Source organism: Schistocerca americana, chromosome 1 (assembly GCF_021461395.2).
Source record: "Schistocerca americana isolate TAMUIC-IGC-003095 chromosome 1, iqSchAmer2.1, whole genome shotgun sequence".
NCBI classification, from domain to species: domain Eukaryota; kingdom Metazoa; phylum Arthropoda; class Insecta; order Orthoptera; family Acrididae; genus Schistocerca; species Schistocerca americana.
In genome coordinates this window covers 792543814-792566956 of record NC_060119.1, presented here as the reverse complement: position 1 = coordinate 792566956, position 23143 = coordinate 792543814, and the positions used below count along the sequence as shown (strand labels likewise).

General features: G+C 40.7%; 1 protein-coding gene across 2 annotated transcripts in view; it reads left to right on the top strand.

The window, feature by feature from the left end:
* The window catches only part of LOC124612464, a 134966-nt gene that overhangs the window by 8784 nt on the left and 103039 nt on the right, over positions 1-23143 (top strand). The window contains exons 2-3 of one of the 2 annotated variants that reach the window (XM_047140703.1): positions 6415-6690; positions 14581-14705. In XM_047140703.1, coding sequence (XP_046996659.1) covers positions 14589-14705 — 117 coding nt within the window. In that variant the 5' untranslated portion in view covers positions 6415-6690; positions 14581-14588. The remainder of the gene's footprint in view (positions 1-6414; positions 6691-14580; positions 14706-23143) is intronic. The other variant, XM_047140695.1, reaches the window with a different exon arrangement.

Here is a 23143-nt window from a genome sequence, read left to right as displayed (position 1 = left end):
ATTTGCAAGGCCATGAACATACAACATGAACAGCAAGGGTCCCAACACACTTCCTTGGGGCATACCCGAAGTTACTTCTACATCTGAGAATGACTCTCCATCCAAGATAACGTGCTGTGTCCCCCCTAAACAAAAGTCCTCAATCCAGCCCCAAATTTCGCTTCATACGCCATATGATCACACTTTTGACATTAAGCATAGTTGCAGTACTGAGTCAAATGCTTTTTGGAAATCAAGAAACACTGCACCTCCCTGGTTGCCTTGATGCAAAGCTTTCAGTATGTCATGTGAGAGAAGTGTGTGTTGGGTTTCACTTGATCAATGTTTTCAAAATCCATGCTCGCTGTCATTGAGACAGTCATTCTGTTCAAGATACGTCATTATGCTTGAGCTCAGAGTATGTTCTAAGATTGTACAACAAATCGATGTCAAAGATATTGGATGGTAGTTTTGTGGATCACTTCTACTACCCTCTTGCAGATGGATGTGACATGTCTTTTTCCAAGAACTGGGCACAGTTTTTTGTTCGAGGGATCCATGATAGATTATAGTTAGAAGAGGGACCAACTCAGCCATAAATTCAATATAGTCTCTGATGGATTCCATTGGGACCTGGAACTTTGTTCAGTTTTGACAATTTCAGCTGTTTCTCAACACCACTATTACTTATTTCACTCATCTTTTCAGTGGCACTAGGATTAAATTGGGACAATTCTCTTGGGTTCTCCTTTGTAAAGGAACATTTGAAAATGTAGTTAAGCATTTCAGCTTTTGCTTTTCTACCCTCTATGTCAGTTCCTGTCTCATTCACTAGGAACTGGACACTAACTGTCATTCCACTGATAGCCATTACATACAACAAGAACTTCTTTGGATTTTGTGAAACGTCATTTGACGGTATTCCGTTACAGTAGTCATTGGAGGCATCATGGTTTGCTCTCTTGACAGTCTAATGAGTTTCATTCAGCATCTCTTGTGGCTATAGACCTATGCTTTGTTTTACAAGTAGTATGCAGTAATCTCTGTTTCTTTAGAGGTGACTGTATGCCACAGAGGTAGGTTCCCTCCCATTATGAACTGTTCTGCTGCAAAGTGCATGATTGAGGTATATCCCTCTGTACCTTGTATGATGTTCCTTTCCGTTCCATTTACGTTTGGTGTGTGGGAAGAATGACTGTTTAAATACTTCTGTGCACACTTCAGTAACTCTAAATCTAATGTTGGTAGGCTTACATAGCAGGCTGTAGAATATTTCTAAATTAATTTAGTCTCTTCTTCAAGATTTGTAAGTAGGCTTTTGTTGTGTAGCTGACATCCATCTTCTAGCATCTGACGGTTCTGTTGTAGTCTCCCATGAGTCAAACAAACATCTGACCATTTTTGCTGCCCTTCTTTGTATATGTTCAATATCCGCTGTTATTACTATTTGCTGTGGCTTCCACAGACTTGTGCTGTTTTCTGTTATAAGTTCCATGAATGTTTTGTAAAGTTATTATTATTATTATTTTCTGCTACATCATTAATGTACAATATGAACAGCAGTGTTTTCAACACACTACCCTATGGCAATCCTGAAATTACTTACATATGTCAAGGAATCTCCATCCAAAATAGGGCATGCTGCATCCTCCTTATTGAGAAATCTTCAATTCAGTTCCGTATTTCGTTTGATACCCCATATGATCATATTTTTCAATAAGCATTGTTGTAATACTGAATCAGATGCTTTTCAGAAGTCCACAAGTACTGCATCAGACTTATTACCCTGAACTGTGGTTCTCAGGATGCCCTGTGAGGAGTAAACCACAAGGTGGATGTTGCATGACTAGTGTATTTGGAATCGTTGCTGGTTGGCATGGAGGAAGTCATTGTGCTTGAGGTTCCTAATTATGTTTGAGATCTGAATCTGTTTTGATATTCTACAACAGGTGAATATAAAGATTTTGGATGGTAGCTTCATGTAACACTTCCCTAACTATGTTGATAGAAGAAACTTGTGTTTTCCTCAAATGACTAGGCAATTATTATTTATTTATTTGTATCTTTGATATATTATGGGTAAGAGATGAGCTAACTCAATTTCAAAGTCTGTAGAGATTCAGTTTTACTGAATTGAGCTGTCGCTGAATGCCACTGACTCTAATTTTTGTATCAATTACAGAATTAAATTGGAGCATCCACTCCTGTGTCTTCATTTGTAAAGGAACACTTGAAAATGGCAGCATTTCTTCTTTTACTTTGCTACCATCAGTTTCAGTACCCGTGCAAATCCATGAATGTCTGCACACTAATTTTGGTACCACTTGCAGCATTCAAATATAACCAGAATTTTTTGTTTTGTCTTGTGAGAGATATATCAGTATAGTAGTCATTAAAGGCTTCACACATTACTTTTTAGATAGTCGAACATTTTTCATTTAGCACCTTTCTGTCAATATCCTTATGCCTTGTTTACACTTATTGTGCAGTACTTGCTGTTTCTTCAGAAGTTTTTTTCACGCAGACTTTATATTGTGGAGAGCCTTCTCTGTGGATCTTACACTAATATTTTGGAGGTCTCTTACAGCTATTATCATCTGAACTGAATAGAGTGTGGCCTAACTAAAACACCATTTTGTGCACTTTATACACAGTCAGCTATCTGGGTAGCTGTCTCTGATGTGGTGCACCCTTGTACCAGTCTGGAGGACCCTGCTATTATCAGACGTATAGGACAAGTCAAGAAGTCACAGTCTAGCTTTTCACAGAACCTTTGAAGTCTCATGTGCAAACCTTCTACACTGTCTAGAATCGGAGAACCATGAACAGTTCTGAGATCAATACTGTAGATTGTGAGCCAGGCTCATCTACTCAACCTTTCCCACAAGTTACTGGAATGAGCCTAGTATGACCTTGAACCCCGGATGACAGGTGTAGTTTGTTGTGATGTGCACAACAATCTGCATGTAACTGCACCCTGTTTCCTCAGTGACTGCTGGAACAGGCTCTTCAGAATCTTGAATGGAGTCACTGTTGCACATTTAGTGCACAAGGTGATCTTTCTTGTCCCTTGTGCCAGTTTGCTATACATTTGAACTGCCATCGTGCTTATGCACTTGCTTTCCCCTGACACAGGACACAACAGGTTTCCTGACTTGTGATCTAACCATTTGGCCATAAATGTAATAGCACTCCTCTTAAATGCTTTGATGATTTCCTTTAAATCTACATGAAAGGGATCTCAAACATGTGAACAGTATTCGAGAATATTGCTCGAGCATTGTGTGTATCATTTCCTTTGTAGGTATACCATATTTGGCATTCTACCTTCCCTACAGCTGACCTTAGGTGCTGGTTCTATTTCATGTCATTTCTCAACATCATCCCAAGATATTTATTCAGTGTTACCTAGTCAAGCAGGATACTGTTAATACTGTATTTGAACATTACGGAAACATACAAACCATGTTGTCTTGCATTTATCCACATTTTAAACAAATATTGTGGTACATTGTCAAGCATTGTCTGGAGGTATAGGAATAAGGGATCTGCCGTCGTCCACGATTTGCCAAATATCTTATTTGAAAAAGGTGAAATATATTTTGCATGAGATTTTTTTGAATCTGTGATTTTTATAACCGGGATTTTTCTCTCGCTAGAAACCTAATTATATTTGAGTTAGAATATGCTCAAAGATCCTGCAGTAGACCAGCATTAAGTATATTAATCTATAATTTTGTTCATTCATTCTTTTGCCCTTCTCATACGTGGGGAAACATGCATTTTTTTTTTACTATTGCTCAGGGCTGTTCATTGCATGTGGAGATTCATCATATATGTGATCTAAGAAAGAGGGCAATGCCACAGAGTATATCCTGTAAATGTGGCGTGGAATTCCAACAGGAATGCATATTCCTATGTCATCCATTTGATAGTTTGTGGTGGCCAGATACTGGTAAATCTATATGACCTTTTTGTGTGAATGATTTTTCATTGTCAGAATTAGGACTGGCTTTCCTTTTGTTGTCTTCTATGTCCTTACTAAACTGGTTTAGGAGTGACTGAATAGAAGCTCTCGACTCACATAGGTGCTTTACCTGTGACCAGAATTTTCTGATCTACTTGGAAGTGTTGTTACTAAACCAGGGTGGGTCTTTCCTGTCCTTGCTCAGCTTACTCTGTGTACACTTTTCCAGACAATTTGCTATGTCCATTGCATCCATTTTGTTAGTAGAATGCTGTTGACCATTTACCAGCTCTGCAAAGCATAAAAGCTCACCTAGTCTTCTTGATGTAACTGTGGTTGCTAATCCCTTCCTCTTTACTGCAACTGTCAACAAGTTCAGATTGACTCTATGATGTTCCAGGATGGGAACTGATCAGTGTTCACTATCACACACGTATTTAATCAGGTACCTGGCAGACACCTTCAGATGAGTGATTGGAGATTGACATTGGCTACTTGTATCACACAGTTTATTAGTGTGCTACATGTGTTTTGCGCTTCTGCCAATATAGTAATTGCAAGATGGTCCACACAGCCAATGAGCTTTGCCCTTGATGGGGAAAGTGCAAACTTCGGCTGTCCAGTAGAGTGCCTCTTGCCATGCGCCTCAGCGATTCCTGCCACCTTTGCTGAGAGCGTTTACTGGTATCCAGTTAAATTTGGAGTTGGAATGAATGTTGGCCTGTGCAAACATTATATTTCTATTTATTTCAGTGGAAACCACCCCCCACCCCTGCACGACCACATTTCCTTAATTACTTGATTTATTCTTTAGTACTTAAACAATATTTCAAAACATCCTACTTAGAGTTCCATAGGATTATGAAAAGGAAAGTTGCCACGCACCATATAGTGGATATACTGAGTTGCAGGTAGGCACATCAAAAAGACTGTCACAAACAGAGCTTTTGACCAGTTAGACTTTCACCAGAAATAGACAACATGCACACGCACGCACGGCCCCCCCCCCCCCCCCCCCCACACACACACACAAATCAGTTTACACATTATCACTGCAGCCTCGGGCAACTGAAACCACGCTGCGAGCAGCAGCACCAATGCATGATGGGACTGGTGGCTGGGTGGGGTAAGGAGGAGACTGGGTGGGGTTGGGGAGGGTAGTAAAATAGGGGTGGCGGACAGTGAAGTGCTGCAAGTTAGACGGTGGGCAGGGGAGTGGTGGGGAGGGAGGGGGGGGGGGAGCAGAAAAGGAGAGAAGCAAAAAGACTGGGTGCAATGGTGGAATGAGAGCTGTGTAGTGCTGGAATGGGAACAGGGAAGGGGCTGGATGGGTGACGACAGTGACTAATGAAGGTTGAGATCAGGAAGGTTACAGGAACATAGGATGTATTGCAGGGAAAGTTCCCACCTGTGAATTCAAAAAAGCTGGTGTTGGTGGGAAGGATCCATATGGCACAGGCTGTGAAGCAGTCATTTAAATGAAGGACGTCATGTTTGGCAGCATGCTCAGCAACAGGGTGGTCCACTTGTTTCTTGTCCACAGTTTATTGGTGTTCATTCATGCGGACAGGCAGCTTGTTGGTTGACGCCCACATAGAATGCAACACAGTGGTTGCAGCTTAGTTTGTTGATCACATGACTGGTTTCACAGATAGGTGGGGTGCCTTTGATGGGTAGGTGATGTTTGTGACCGGACTGGAGTACATGGTGGTGGGAAGATGTATGGGAACAGGGGTTATGTAGGGATGGACGAGTATATTGTGTAGGTTCGGTGGATGGTGGACCACCACTGTGGGAGGGGTGAGAAGGATAGTGGGGAGGACATTTCTCATTTCAGGGTATGTCGAGAGTTAGTCAAAACCCTGGTGGAGAATGTGATTCAGTTGCTTCAGTCCTGGATGGTACTGAGATATGAGAGGAATGCTCCTCTGTGGCCAGACGGTGGGACTTTGGGAGGTGGTGGGAAACTGGAAAGATAAGACACGGGAGATTTGTTTTTGTACAAGGTTGGGAGGATAATGTGTGTGTGTGTGTGTGTGTGTGTGTGTGTGTGTGTGTGTGTGTGGTCTATTTGTGACGAAGGCCTTACTGGCCGAAAGCTTTATTTGTGATAGTCTTTTCGTTGTGCCTATCTGCGACTCAGCATGTCTGCTATATGGTGAGTGGCAACTTTTCTTTTCATAATATTGTTAAATTTCACCCTGGATTATCCATTGTTTGATTGCTTAGAGTTTCATATAGCCCTTAGTTGTTAGTATAATTTGGGCACAACAGTGTTCTTGGTGGGCGGAGAATTCTGGGCTTTGTTATAAATGATTCCACAATTAACTATTTTCATCTTTTCAGGCCCTGTACTTTGCTGGCATTTCAGTTTTGCTCTTTTTATAATGACTGATATATATTCACTTGAGGACTTCAGAATTTTACCTATCTTGAAACCCTCGTGCACTATGTGTGTTCTTACTCAGGTAGCTGCAGCCACAGTATGGTATGTCTTTGACTCATCAAGAGGAGCTCTACAGTTCTCCACCGCAATACCACAGGACCAGAAATCTGCAGTCAGGGCTGTTGCAGAATTGCCAGTGTGTCTGGTTGAGACATTCTTCCTGACTAGTCCTGGTTACAAAGTCAGGAACTCTGCTTATAACCCACGAGCAAGGCCATCAGTCTTCATCATTTCTGCCAACACCTATGGAATTGCAGATGGCACCAGAATCCAAGCAACAGATGTCACTGATGCCAGTGTGAGTTATGAACTGCAGATGACTGTACCCTCAATAGCCACAGCCAGAGGCATCCCTACATCTATATAAGGATCCTCCCCTCATACATAAAGAGTGCACATTTCTTTTTTTTGTGGTCCTTGATGCTGTTTCCCAACCGGTTTTCATAACAAGCTGAACATTGGAGCTCTTGATAAAAAAACAAACCCCATCCCCCATGTGCCTGCTTGTATCAGTCTGAAGGATCAGCCATATTTCCATCTGTAAAGTGAATGAGAGTTGTCAGATGGCCCATCTGCCTTTTTGCAGTCTGCCCCGAACTGGCTGCAACCCACCACTCACTTTGTGGTTAGCACGATGTAACTGTATTGGATACATAGGAAGGTGCCTCAGCAACCGAATTGTGACACTTGAGGCGTCACTTGTGGTGGGATAGTTTCTCCATAGTCACTACACCTAAAGGCATCCACCTTATGCTAGATGAATGTGACCAACAGCACATTGAGGTCTTTGGACCACAGCCAGTCCCTCCTGCATCCACACACAGTAAGCCTATGATCCCTATCCATTATATGAGGTTCATTCAAATGAACCCTGGTCAATGCATCTACCTTTTCCTTACAGGTAAGATGACACCATGTAACTGCTGGTACGATGGCACCATTTACGGGTAGAGATACTGATGCATGCGCACCGTTTGATGTTGCACAGCGCCAAAGAAAAGGTGGTAACACAAGCTATTGTCACTACCAAACATGCAGGCGAGTAAGCAGGAAAAAAGAGAAATGATACGATTTTTGGCTGCATAGGGAACTGGAGGCCATGAAATGTATCAACGGATGAAGGCTGTGTATGGTGAATACAGTCTGAGTCGTTCAAGTGCAGCTGTGGAATGGCGCAAATGATTCCTTGAGGGACACACATCACTGGAAGACAATGCTCGTCCTGGACAGGCTTATCATGTCATCACACTGGAAATGGTTGTGGAAGTGAATGCTTTAGTCTTGGACAACCACAGAATCACTGTGGAAGAGATCCATCAGTTACTGGGTATTAGTGTGGGCGCCGCCTGCACCATAATGCATCAGCACTTGAACCTTCGAAAAATCTGTTCTCAGTGGGTTCCTCACCAACTGATTGGCAAACAGTGCAATACTCGAATGGCACTATCTTTTATCATGAGGAGGAATACGGCTTTCTGTCATGTATTGTCACAGGTGATGAAACACAGTTGTCACCGTTTTGAACCGTAAAGCAAGCATCACAGCAAGCAGTGGAAACATGCAACTTCACCACCTCCAAAGAAATCAAAGGTCGTGCACACCAATTCTGGTAAGGTCATGATGTCCTTCTTTTTTGACTACAAGGGCCCACTGCTTGTCAAGTTCCTGGAACGGGGAACCACATCAGTTCCCAGTGTTATCAAGCCACTTTACAGAACCTTAGATGAGCCATCATGTCGAAACACAGAGGCATGTTGTCCAGTGGCGTTATTCTCCTGCATGATAATGCCCACCCACACACGACCAATGCGGTGAAGACAACATTGCAGTAGTTTCGGTGGGAAATGCTGGAACATCCACCGTACAGTCCTGACCTTTCACCATGTGACTTTCACCTACATCTACATCTACATCTCTGCAAATCACATTTAAGTGCCTGGCAGAGGGTTCATCGAACCACCTTCACAATTCTCTATTGTTCCAATCTTGTATAGTGCGCGGAAAGAATGAACACCTATATCATTCCGTATGAACTCTGATTTCCCTTATTTTATCGTGATGATTGTTTTGCCCTATGTAGGTCAGTGTCGACTAAATATTTTCGCATTCGGAAGAGGAAGTTGGTGATTGGAATTTCGTGAGAAGATTCCGTCGCAACGAAAAACGCCTTTCTTTTAATGATTTCCAGCACAAATCTTGTATCATTTCTGTGACACTCTCCCATATTTTGCGATAATACAAAGTGTGCTGCCTTTCTTTGAACTTTTTCGATGTACTCCGTCAGTCCTATCTGGTAAGTATCCCACACCACACAGCAGTGTTCTAAGAGACTGTACGACACAAGCGGCTCATAGGTGAAATTGCTTGCTTATGGAATATCGTCTCAGTTATGTGACTGGATTTGTGATTTCCTGTCAGAGAGGCCACAGTTGGTAGTAATTGACGGAAAGTCATCAAGTAAAATAGAAGTGAATTCTGGCATTCCCCAAGGTAGTGTTATAGGCCCTTTGTTGTTCCTTATCTATATAAACGATTTGGGAGACAATCTGAGCAGCCGTCTTCGGTTGTTTGCAGATGACACCGTCGTTTATTGACTAATAAAGTCATCAGAAGATGAAAACAAATTGCAAAACGATTTAGAAAAGATATCCTAATGGTGCGAAAAGTGGCAGTTGACCCTAAATAACGAAAAGTGTGAGGTCATCCACATGAGTGCTAAAAGGAACTCGTTAAACTTCGGCTGTGTGATAGATCAGTCTAATCTAAAAGCTGTAAATTCAACTAAATACCTAGATATTACAGTTACAAACAACTTAAATTGGAAGGAACACACAGAAAATGTTGTGGGGAAGGCTAACTAAAGACTCCGTTTTATTGGCAGGACACTTAGAAAATGTAACAGACCTACTAAGGAGACCGCATACACTACGCTTTTCTGTCCTCTTATAGAATACTGCTGCACAGTGTGGAATCCTTACCAGATAGGACTGATGGAGTACACTGAAAAAGTTCAAAGAAAGGCAGCACGTTTTGTATTATCATGAAATGATACAGGATTTGGGCTGGACATCATTTAAAAAAAGGCATGTTTCGTTGCAATGGTATCTTCTCACAAAATTCCAATCACAAACTTTCTTCTCCGAATGCGAAAATATTTTGTTGACACCGACCTTCATAGGGAGGAATGATCACCACGGTAAAATAAGGGAAATCAGAGCTTGTATGGAAAGATATGGGTGTTCATTCTTTCCACATGCTATATGAGTTTGGAATAATAGAGAATTGTGAAGGTGGTTTGATGAACCCTCTCCCAGGCACTTAAATGTGAGTTGCAGAGTATCAATGTAGATGTAGGTTGAGTTTCATTTGAATGCTCCTTATACTACTAAAATACAACCTAGATGGAAAGCCTGCTTATTCAATGTATAGAAACAGTTTACAAAAGGTAAACACATTGCTCATACTACAAGGCAGTTAAACAGATGCTCAAGTACAAATAACGGCTGTAACACTGTGTTGTTCAAACTATGTAGCTGTGATGCTGTGTACATCACAGAACTACACTACTAAAATACTATATATAAATACAAAAAAAGAAAATGAGCCCCTGTGATCGTTTTTAACACTATCAAATAGCTCTTCCATGAAATACGAACTAAAGTTGGAGTCTAGTGTGCTGAGTAAGCTAGTATGTACGGTGCACTACTTTACAGCAGTCAGGCAGCCATTTCTCAGATTGATGTCAGTGATGCAGATCTATAATTATGCACATTGCAGTACTGCAGCAGCTGCTTCTGATGTATAGGTATAGCAGAAGTTCAGTTTTGCACTCAACTAAATATTTAATTTAAAGTTTCTTGACAGTTCGCATTTCTCTTAACCAAGGTGTAAGCCAAGTTTCTTGAAGTTTTATGATGAGAAAAAATTTAAGATTCAAATGTCGAAAGAGACTATCTTGAGGAAAAGTGCTTTCAAATGTCCTGGTAAAAAATGTTGACTTCACCAAAAATTGTCATTTATAAAGCGTATCTTGGGAATGGCTGCACCATAACTAATGTCTGACTGAGCTGCCATATTTGCGTGAATCATAAATTTCAAACTGGTTTCAATTTTGCACAGTACCTTTCAGTCAGCACTGTTAGAATAACTTCATTAGATATTGTAAATAATCAACCACTGTATGCTTTCTGAATGATAACTCAATCAGCTAGTTTTCACTTCTTGGGGACTTTATTGCGCACAAATGCATGATATTTCTTGACAGTAATTCAGTCAGCATACTGATACATTATCTGATTATATGTTAGTCAGTTAACACAACAATATTCATTTATTTTTCAATTAAAATATTTGTTGTAAGCAATTCAATTGAGGGCAGAGATCAGCAGCAGTTGCTAGCAGGATCTTTTTCTGCGCACTGGCATCGGTTAGTGTGTGGTATTGGTCGGCTTATCTCTAGCGGCAGCAATGCAAATGCTACCGTCCGTGCATTGCGGCACTCCTCCTCACAACATGAAATAAACAGAAACAACTACTTCTGTACAGAAATTATCAAAAGAACATATTTAAATAAGAAAAGAAATATGTAATCCTATAACTTAACAGTTATAGTATCATTTGCTGGGGTGATAAGAGTCCTGGAGTAACTGCTGCAAATTTCCATTACATCACAGCATCTGTCTAGCAATCCCTATACATTTGGATAACTTGCTTGTTATTCCTGTTGTGCTGTGCTTCATTGTTCCATCAAACAATGATGAACTGTTGTTAGAAGACGTATTTGGCATACAGTGTAAGATACCCCTGCAGGTCACATGCTCCTTCCTGTATTGGATGACTCAAGCTGATATTAGTATTTCAGCATTGATTTTGTCAGTTTCCATTTCAGTGATATCTTAATCATTTATCAAGAAGACAGGTTACATTGTTTCATTGGCTGAATTTATGTGGGACAAAAAATTTAAAAAGTTTTTGACAGCTTGTAGAAAATTTAAGTCTCTCTACTTTCTTAACTTTTTATTCAAGATTGGCGGTCAGCGGTGCTATAACAGCCTTGTGGTCACTGATTATGGATCAGAGTTAGATTGTTATTCATTTCTGCTTGCTTGCAGAACATGACTGTTCACAGAATCAGTGCTGATCATGGCGTATAATATGACCATATCACATTATCTTGTTCTCCTTGCTATTGAATATGTTGATGCTGTGAGATCAAGGAAATCCTCTCCTCCTGTTGTGAAAATGAGTAACTTCTGTAGTCCACTTTCATGTTTCTTTTTTGAGATGGTTAAGAATAAAATAACTGATTCCATCTTATTAGGATTATGATGAAGCAGGTGTCTGTGGTTGATTTTTGAATTTTTGAAATGTGTCTGCTGCTCTGTAGTAGGAAATGTTGCTGTATTTGTCATCTGTATTTTTCTCCAGACCTCTTACATATTTCAGACATATTTTCTTCTGCTCTGAACATTCCCCTGTCTCTTGCTTAGTTTCGGTGACATCTTGTTAAGTCTCACTCTCATCCGTGGCCAGTATCTATGCACTCTTAGCGATATGTGGAACACAGATAAATTATGTGATGGTCACATTTATTGGTGAACTTGAAACAGTTTTCTGCACAAGTATGCTTAATAGTCGTCATAATGGCCGCCAGCCTTGCCATGTCCTGCAAGACATGGTTACAGTAAACTGTCAATGGTCCCTAAACTAGTTATGACTATCCTGTACCCATCTGATGGCATACAGAAAGATTAAGGGATGTGACTACTGAACTGGACAACATACACTGCTGACTGTCAATATGACACCTCCACACCTCCCAATGGTCCCTTGCAACTGTATTGTTTAATCTCCATCAAAGACAAGAAAAGGTCAAAATCAAAACACTTCAAATTTCTATAGAAACAAATACAGCATAACTTATTAGCATCAATTGGACCTCTCCAAGTCCATATCTTTCACCAACCACCACAGCTTATGTGTCCATGATTTGATATAATGCCTTTGCCTACAAAGCATGTACACACTCACTAAACCAAAACACTCATTTAGAACATTCAAAAATGACTAATCAGAATTCCACAAACTTGAAAACCTTTGAAAATTCCCCTAGTAGGTCTGGAGAAAGGCAGTTTTACAGATTTAGCATTAGTATAGATGATAAATTGCCAATGGCCTTGCCGCAGTGGTAACGCTGGTTCCTGTCAGATCAACGAAGTTAAGCGCTGTTGGGCTGGGCTAGAACTTGGATGGGTGACCATCCAGTCTGCCGAGCGCTGTTGGGAAGCGGAGTGTACTCAGCCCTTTTGACGCAAACTGAGGAGCTACTTGATTGAGACGTAGTGGCTCTGGTTTCATAAACTGACATACGGCTGGGAGAGCGGTGTGCTGACTGACCATATTCCCCTCTGTATCTGCATCCAGTGACGCCTGTGGGCTGAGGATGACATGGCAGTCTGTCGGTACCATTGGGCCTTCCAAGGCCTGTTCGGATGGAGTTTAGTTTAGTATAGGTGGTAAATTGTAAGAAATTAGGACATGGGAGAAGCATACAGTACCTTGGGAAGCACAGATATAGACACAATTGAATTTGATTTAAACAGGAAGAGTGTAAGAGGCATATATAGAAAGTTTTGGTAAGTATTTTAGATCCAAAGTAAGAAGTCCCCTCATTCCATCCTGCCCTCCTTTCATTAAACTGACTAGTTTACATTTATATTACCACGTGCTGAACAGCAGACAAAGTGGAAGTGGCTCTCTTACTCCCTGTCCTTACATGTTTCTTTCTCAGAAGTGCTCTCCTTCTGTCTCCACTATCCTTGATGATGTGCTTCTTTTGTATCTTTGACTTCTTTTGTATTGTATTTCTGTGTATTTATTCTCTTGGATGCTTAGTCACTTTTACTGGTTTTACTTGGTTGTTGGTAGCGGTTTTTAATTTTTACGTTATGAATTGTATTTAGTAAACGGTTTTCTTGTAGCACCTTTTCCCTTCCTACTTCTTTCCCATTGGCATTTTACTTCAAAATTAACTTCATTTCTAGATTATATGAACATATATTACTTGCTAAGAAATGTTGTGAATTTTTATTGTGCACCACATAGGAAGAATGCAACTAGTATTGTGATCAGTATATGTCTACTGGAAAGTGATGTGAAACTATGCCCAATAAAAAGAAATGAAGCCTGTGTAGAATAATTAATGTGCTAAATATAACCATGACTTGCTGTCTTTTGTCATTAAATGTTCTCCTTCAGCAACAGTGCTGATAAGTTAGGAAATGATAAGAGGTTGGGAAATGGTCCATAGGGAAAGTTACTATCATGCAAAGAGTGGAATTAGTCAGTTGTCATTCATCAATATTATGCTCCCAACTCTTCTCCTCTTTAACCTAATCTTTGTTCAGGAATATCTGTTCTGTACTTCTAACTGGAATACAATGTCTGAGATGGTGAATTCCTCCAATTGCTTCTGCCTTTTCCTTTTTTTATTCTACAAAGAACAAACTACTGATTGAGATATTTCTGTTCAGCACTTACATTGACGCAGTCTTAAAAAATTATGTATTTGTTGTGAAACTTAGCAGTATGGTGTAGTGGTGAGACACTGGACTCGCATTCAGGGCGACTTAAGTAAAAATCCTCACCTGACCACCCAGATATGGATATCCTGTGGTTTTCACAAAGCAATTAGGCAAGTGCTGGGATGATTTCTTTGAAAAAGATAGGCTATTTCCTTTCCTAGGCCGTGTGTGTTCTGTCTTTAATGAGCTCATCATGCATAGGACATTAAACCCTAATCTTCCTTTGCTGTGAAACAAAGGATTTAATGAGTATAATAGAGGGAAACATTTGTGTCTGTGTATGTGCGGATGGATATGTGTGTGTGTGTGTGTGTGTGTGTGTGTGTGTGTGTGTGTGTGTGTGTGCGCGAGAGAGTATATACCTGTCCTTTTTTGCCCCTAAGGTAAGTCTTTCCGCTCCTGGGATTGGAATGACTCCTTACCCTCTCCCTTAAAACCCACATCCTTTCATCTTTCCCTCTCCTTCCCTCTTTCCTGATGAAGCAACAGTTGGTTGCGAAAGCTTGAATTTTGTGTGTATGTTCGTGTTTGTTTGTGTGTCTATCAACCTGCCAGCGCTTTCAAAGGATTTAATGAAGTTGATAAGATTTCTGTCTGTGTTTCAGCTCGGAATATGTTTGAAGATGGCACGTCAGTTGAATATAGAAGAAACCTACTACAAGTATTGCGAAATTCACAGACCACAGCCGATGAAGAAAGGAGAAGTCGTACTAAGAGAAAGAAACCCCAGGTTAGTTTAATATGTAATCAGTTGCACTATGTAAATGCATCTTTAATTCCTTGTAATTATTATATTTAATCTAACATTTGTTTTATTAACATCTGCATGCTTGATTTTATTACAGTTTCTCACTTAATCTTTTATTGAGAAATTTTCTCTCATTTGTGAATGATATATATTGAAGGAAAGATTGTTGGTTCCCAGACACTAGATGCAGTATGTGTAAAGTTTCTTTTACACTTGACATTTTTCTCTGACAGTAAAATTTCATGAAATTGCATGCAAGCAAACAGGATATCTGTATCAGATGAAATATTCATTGACAGTATTCTGAAATTTGCATCACGTGTTAGTCATCTGTTAGTTTGCACATGATATACTAGGACAGAGTAGTAAATAAACAGAGCAATAGAATGCGCCCAAAAGTTGGTGTGAAGTTTGCAAGGAACCTCTTTGACTTGTATTGAAACAAATAGTCTTTAACTGTGTTTCTGTAAGAGTTCTGTTATTGCACAAGAGTAAGAAAGTAGCCAACTGACATAGTTCTGTACTTGTTTACTGGGTAACAAATGAAGCTTAATCAGCCAGTTGGAAAACTAGTACATCTATAGCTTCATAGATACTCTGCAAGCCACAGTAAGGTGCGTGGCGGAGGATACCCTGTACCACTACTTGTCATTTCCCCTCCTGTTCCACTTGCAAATAGGGCGAGGGGAAACAACTGTCTGCACATCTCCGTATGAGCCCTAATTTCTCATATCTTATCCTCGTGGTCCTTACGCATGATGTATGTTGGCGGGGAGCGGGATTGTTTGGCAGTCAGCTTCAAATGCCGCTTCTCTAAATTTCCCCAATAGTGTTTCCTGTAAAGAACGCCACCTTCCCTCCAGGGATTCCCATTTGAGTTCCTGAAGAATCTCCGTAACACTTACGTGTTGTTCAAACCTACCAGTGTCAAATATAGCACCCCATCTGTGAATTCCTTTGGTTTCTTCCTTTAATCTGACCTAATACAGATCCCAAACACTTAGGCAGTATTCAAGAATAGTTCGCACCAGCATCCTGTATGCAGTATTCTTTACAGGTGAACCACTCGTTCCTAAAGTTCTCCCAATGAGCTGAAGTCTACCATTTGCCTTCCCTACCTCAGTTTTCACGTGCTTGATGCATCACATATCGCTTTACAATGTTACGCCAAGACATTTAAATGGCTTGACTGTGTCAAGCTGGACATTAGTACGAGGATGAATCAAATATAAACAGGACTTTACTTTTTATTTAAATTCATTTATTGAAAAACTAAAGGCAATTATAATTTATTATTCTACATGGAAATGCATTTGGAAATGCATTTGTTATAGCGTATGGGCAGCTTTTTGGTGCCCTAGTCATAAAAAGATCTGGGTCTTGTGACCAGCCAGTTGTGCATGAAGTCATCATCTTCAAATCGTCGCCTTCCTAGAGCTTCCTTAAGCGGTCTGAATAAACTGAAATCACATTGCAATAAGTCCGGGCTTAAGGAGGATGATCAAGTGTAGTCCAGTGCATTTACTCTAGCTTGGAGACAGTTAGAGCTGCAGTATGGGGTCGCATATTATCATGGAGGAGGATGACCTGCCAAATTGATTGGTCTTGTCTTTTGCGGTGATATGCAACTCTCGCCTTGTTCAACAGTTCCAATGATTGTGCACCGCTCATGCAAAAAGTCAATCAGCAAAATGCCTCACTGATCAAAAGAAACTGTTGAAAGAACCTTTCAGCTGACAGTTGAGTCTTCGTCTTTCACTGGTACAGTGTCCCCTTTCCTCCGCCAGTCCTTACTGGCTTGTTTGGATTCTGGAGTGTAGTGGTGAACCTGTGTTTCATCGCAGGTGACGGTGTGACTCAAAAATGCATAACCTCCTTCTGCAAACCTTGCTGTAAGCCTCTGACAGACCTCCAAATGTCTCATCTTCAGATTTTCGGTCAAAAGTTTAGGGACCCACCTGGAACACACTTTACGGAACTGTAGGTCATTTGTGGTGATTGCCTGATGGATCCTCTAACTGATTCCGACTTTCTTGCAATTTCTGATACTATCGCCCGTCGATCGTTGTCAATAATGTCTTTAACCACATGAATGTTTTTGTCTGTAATGCTGGTCTGAGGACGGCGATCATGTTGCCGATTTTCCACACATTCTTGTCTTTCCTTGAAATTTTTATGACAGGCGAACATATGCGTCCTTGATAATGTTTCATCACCGAACTGTGCAGTCAATCTTTGGCAAATTTGTGCTGCTTTAACTCCTTCACGAACAAGAAATTTGGTAATTATGCATTGTGGTGCATCTGTTGCTCAGACATCGTGAGCGTTATTGACAAAACAACTGGAAATATCTAACAGCACACTCTCCTCCCTTATAACGGTCCCGCCTAAGCATAGCAGAAATGCAGGGCAAGTCCTTCCTATTGTTGATGTTCAGGAACAAACATCCCATTCATATTTGATCCCCCCTCATAATACTGTATCTGAACAGTACAGATTTGTTCTTCCTACTCATCAGCATTAACTTACATTTTTCCACATTTAGGACTAGCTGCCACTCATCACACCAATTGGAAATTTTATCCAAGTCGTCTTGTATCCTCCTACAGTCACTCAACTTTGACACTTTACTGTACACCACAGCATCATCGGCAAACAACCACAGATTGCTGCCCACCCTGTCCGTCAAATAATTTATGTATTAGAGAACAACAGCGAACCTGTCAGTTTTCCCTGGGATACTACTGACAATACCCTTGTCTCTGATGAACACTTGCTGTCGAGGACAACATGCTGGGTTCTGTTATTTAAGAAGTCTTTCAGGCACTCACATATCTGTGAACTTATTCCATACGCTCGTATCTTCGTTAACAGCCTGGAATGCGGCACTTTGTCAAATGTTTTCTGGAAATCTAGCAATGTGAAACCTGCCTGTTACCCTTCATCCGTAGTTCTCAGTATATCATGTAAGAAAAGGGCAAGCTGAGTTTCGCACGAGTGATGCTTTCTAAAGCCGTGCTAATTCATGGACATAAGTTGCAAAGCCTCAAGAAAGTTTAGTAAACTCGAAAAGAGAATGTGTTCAAGGATTTGGCAGCAAACAGAAGTTAGGGATATTGGTATGTAATTTTGTGGGTCCATTCTTCAATTTTTCTTATATACCGAAGTCACCTTCACTTTTTTCTAGTTTCTTGGGACATTGTGCTTGGTGAGAGGTTCATGATAAATGCAAGCTAGGTAAAGGGCCAATGCTGTAGAGTACTCTTTGAAAAATCAAACTGGGATTCCATCCAGACCTGGTGATTTGTTGTTTTCAAAACTTTAAGTTGCTTCTCTACATCGGGTATGCTTATCTCTATGTTGTCCATATGGGAGTCTGTCTGATGGTCAAATGACAGTATGTTTGTACGGTTCTCCTGTGAGAACAATTTCTTGAATGTGAAATTTAAAACTTCGGCTTTCATTTTTTATCTTCATTCGCCACACCAAACTGGTCAACAAGAGACTGAATGGAAGCCTTAGACCCGCTTAGCGATTTTACATACGACGAAAATTTTCTCAGGTTCTCTGCTAGACCTTTTGCTAAGGTGTGCCGGTAGTTGTTGTTACATGCTTTGCGCATAGATCTTTTCACAGATGGACGAATCTCTACCAACCTTCGTTTGTCGTTATTTGTGACCTAGAGTGCAACAGCCTCTGCTTCCTCAGCATCATATGAATTTCATTGTTAAACCATGGTGGGTCTTTTCCAGCCTTTATCCACTTACTAGGCACATAACTCTCCAGATCACAGTTTAACGTCTGCTTAAGCTTTGCACATAATTCCTCTACAGCCATCTTACTGTTACTAAGTGATGCCAATTCACTAAGTAAGGTGTTAATAATTGCTTATCTGATCTGTCTAGCAGAAATACCCTCCTGATTTATTAACTTTTGTAATCATAGATGCTGTAATGACATCATGATCGCTAATCCCCGTTTCTACACTGACACTGTCAATAAGGTCCAGCCTATTTGTAGCAACAAGTTCTAAGATATTTCCATTGCATGTGGGATGCAGAGATAGCTGCTTGAGACAGTTTTCAGAAAATGTGCTCAAAAGTATTTCGCATGACTGACTGTCTGTCTGTCTGTGCCCTGTGATGAATTCATAGACATCCCAGTCTATACTCGGCAGGTTAAAGTCTCCTCCAACTAGTATTGTATGATCTGAGTATTTACGCACTATTGACTGCAGACTTTCTTTGAATGATTCTAGAACTGCCACAGTGGAATTGAGTGGCTGGTAAAAACCTCCAACAATTAACTTAGTTTCACCTGCTCCTGTTACAGGTGACTAGACGACTTCACTGTCACACTCAACTTTGACCTCAATAAAGACAATATTTTAGTCAGCTGCAATGAAAGCTCCCCCACCTATGGCCTCTAATCTGTCTTTCTGATACTTGCTAAATACCTCAATTCTTTCCACTTCAGGTTTCATCCAGCCCTTGGTCCCAAGAATAATTTGAGTGCAAGAACTTTCCTGGAGGACTGTAAATTTGGGATTTTTATTATGAATAATTCGACAGTTTATTGATAAAATTGTGATAGTTGAAATGTCTTTATTCTGAATGCCGTTTGACTTCCCTTCCTGTGAATCAACTGGCGAGTGGTCATCAGAGCATCTCGAACTACTGCCTAGCCTAAAAGACCCTCATGTGCACCCCACAAGTACTTTGCTACCCGAGTAACTGCTTCCTTTCTGTAGTGCACCCCTGACATATCAAGGGAGTCCTACAAATCCCCACATGATAATGCAGGTCCAGAAATCTGCAGCCAAGACCATCATAGAGTTGATGAAGCCTGCGGTTGAGGCTCTCCTCTTGGCTCCAAACCAAAGGACCCTGATCAATTCTGGGATGACGCTGCAAATTGCGAACTCTTCTTGCACCCTGCAGGTGAAGCCAGCAGGCTTCACCATCTCCATCAGCCGCCTGTATGAACTGACGATAGCCACAGACCCGGGCGACAGGTGTTGTTGGTGCCGATGTGAGCCATAACTTGCAGACGACTGCACCCAGCATGCTTGATAACCACCTCCATCTCCACATGTTGGATGAGGCCCCCTGGCAGACATCCTGAGTGAACATTGGCTTTCTTTCCAGTCCTGAACACTACCTGTGTAAGGGGCTTCATAACATGCCTAACATTGGACTCTCAATATCCAGTAAACTCCTCTGCCTGTGTGCCTGCTCATACCCTGCTGAAGGAGCAGCCACCTGTCTACTCACAGGATGAATGAGCGAGGCCAGGCAGCCAGTATCCACATTGGCCTTCTGCCTAGAGTGCGCGAACACGTTACCACCCACCACTCACCCTGCTGCGAGGGTGGATCCACCGCATCGCGTGCATTTGGCGGTGCCTCGGAAGCAGAGTCCGTGAGCAAAACAAGTGACACCAGAGGTGTCCCATGTGATGCACGAGATTCTCCGCCACTGCTACAGCCCGGGGCAGCAGCCTGAACTGAAGGTGGTGACTGTAGCCAACAGCATGTTCGGCTGTTCGCCAACTGCGGCCAGCTCCTCCTGCATCTCCACACCACATGCATACATCCTAGCCATCCTAGGAAGACTAGCTGAAGAAGTGAACTATAAATGTAGACAATCCTAGATATGTGACTTGCTAACCACATGATGTGTCACCAATGGATGCTGATGGGTTAAAGAGCTACATAGCTGGCTGTTCAGTAAGCAATTGTTGCACTAAAGACTGAATGAATTTACACTTACAAAACATGTGATTAGCCCTCTTTAACAGAGGAACTTGCACAAAGGTAATAAATATACTACGTGAAAAACACAGAAAAGGATAAATACTTAACATCTTGCTCTGTAGATGCACTCGTATCACAACCAAGAGCTGGAACCTGACTGACTGGCTTACAAAACGAATGGACAGTTGCTTTCAAAACAAAACGAGCAACTACTGCGCTACTGACTGAATGAATTTACACTTACAAAAACGCAATATTAACGCTCTCAAACAGAGAAACATGGACAACAGTTATTAATTTCTGTTATACATAAAGGTGAATAACATTCCTTATAATAGACAGAAACATTGCCTTTTAGGAATAAAGACCAAGGAGTGCACTGAAAGATAAATAATGCTTTTGGTTTCCATCCAATTGCCTGAACGCAGCTTTATCAAACTTCAGTTTGAGCAGTAAGCAAAGATACCTCAGTCACAGTGTCATTCAAAGACAGCTTATCCTTGGTAGCAAAGAAGTACTCAGAATGTACAGTAGTAGCAGGTGATGACTTTAACTTGCCCATTACTGATCGGGAAAACCATGCGTTATCGACAGTTAGGCCAGTAATCTGAAGTAATGAGGAAAAAAATTGTCTGACAACTGCCAACAGTTGCTCTAACAACTAGTCCCACAACACACATTTGAAAGAAATAAACTCTCTCTCTCTCTCTCTCTCTCTCTCTCTCTCTCTCTCTCTCTCTCTCTCTCTCTCTCGTTGTTCCTGACCATGAGTTGCTGTGGCTCTGTCTGGCTGAATTGAAAAGAAGAAAACAGAAAGCACACATTTCAGATATGTATGAGAATTGGATGTACATCCTAATCTCCTTCTCCTTCCTGTATCTGTCCCTCTCCTCTTCCCCCTTCCTTTGTGTCTGTCTTCCTCATTCTCTCCCTCTCTCTGTCCATCCCCTCTACCATCTATCTTCTCTTCCCCTTCCCCCTCCCTCTTCATCTTCTCCTGCCCCCCCCCCCCCCTCCCCTCTCCGTCCATCTCCTCCTCTCTGCGTTCTATATCAATTTCCTTCCACTACTCTGTCCATCTCCTCTTCCCCCTTCCCTCAATAAGCCATAAATAATACTTTCCTGTTTCACTATTTTTTTTCCAAACTTTTATTAGACTAATGTGTAAAAATCTGAAGTAAATTGGTAGAATCCTCTTTGAGGTTTGTTAACAATGTTTCCCATTTATGTATTACATATTTTTAAAAAATAGGTATATAAAAACAGTCATGTATTCAAAGGCAACATTGTGTCAAAATTTTGAAGCAGTTGGTGAAGAACTTTCGTAGATTTAAGATTGTGACAAATGAATATTTGCATTTTTTTCAGTGAATAACTTTTGAAGATATAATATTCTGAACAAACAAAATATTACATTTTGATATAGATTTCCCCTGTAATTATTACGTATATTGATCTGATGAATTACATTTTGCTGGGGAAATATTGAGTCTCAACTTTATCTTCGATAAGGATAGAAGCTGTTGAAAGATTTATAGGAAAATGCAATGCACTTGTAAAGAAAACTGCATACAAGATGCTAGTGTGACTAATTCTAGAGTATTGTTCCCATGTTTGGGGTCACTGTCAAATAAGCAGAACAACAGACATAGAATGAATTCAAAGAAGCACAGCTAGAATTGTAATAGGTCAGTATAGCTCATATGAAATTATAAGAAAAATATGCGTGGAGGAAAAAAAGCGTAAATCTTGTGAAATACTGCTGGGTAAATTGCTGGGTTAGTGACATTCAGATGATTTTTAACATGCAGATATGAGGTAGCCAGGGGTGGTTTTTGAAGTATAAGTCTGGAATACTCAGAGAGATTTCATCCAAACTTGATATGCACAGGAGTTACTACCTGTGGAAAAACTGAAACATTGTGGTGCCAGGACACACATACAATTATGGATGGATTTTATTCCTTTTCCTGTCTAATGTAGGGTTGGGACAAGTAAGTAATTGGACGATGCCTCGTTAACAGCTACTGTAACCTAAAAGTATCAGTTCTTCCAATAACCAGTGGAATAGTGAGGTTTCATTATTAGTGGGAATGGCATTTGCTTACAGATATTCGTCTCCTAGCTGTCAATAAAACACCTTCTCTGAAACTTAAAAGAATTTCAATCATCATGGGAAAATCAAATGTTGCAAAGATATATATATATATCACCATAAACGCCTTATGCGAGAAAGGACCAAAATTCCATTGTCTAGTGGCATGTGAAAAAGCATTTTACACCTCAAAATTGTAATTTTGCTCAGAATTGCATTTGATAACATATTTGCCTGGAAAAGCACTAATACTAGTGGCCGGTTAATTTCAGTGTGGAATAGAAATGCCATTGGCACACCACAAATACAGTGGTTCAGAACACCCAGTTGCATATTCCTCTAAAACACAGAGTCTCACACAGTTAAATTATGTGCAGATGGAGGAGGACAAACAGTTGCAATTACTTTTGCAGTTCATAAATTTTGTATACATGCTTACATGATGTTAATTCCAACCGATAAAATGCTATAAACATTGCTGGTCTTATTTTGGCAGGTCGTTATTACCCATTAAATCTGCGCAAAGGTTGCCGGGCTGGGATTTGATTATGAGTACTTCTTTTTACAATA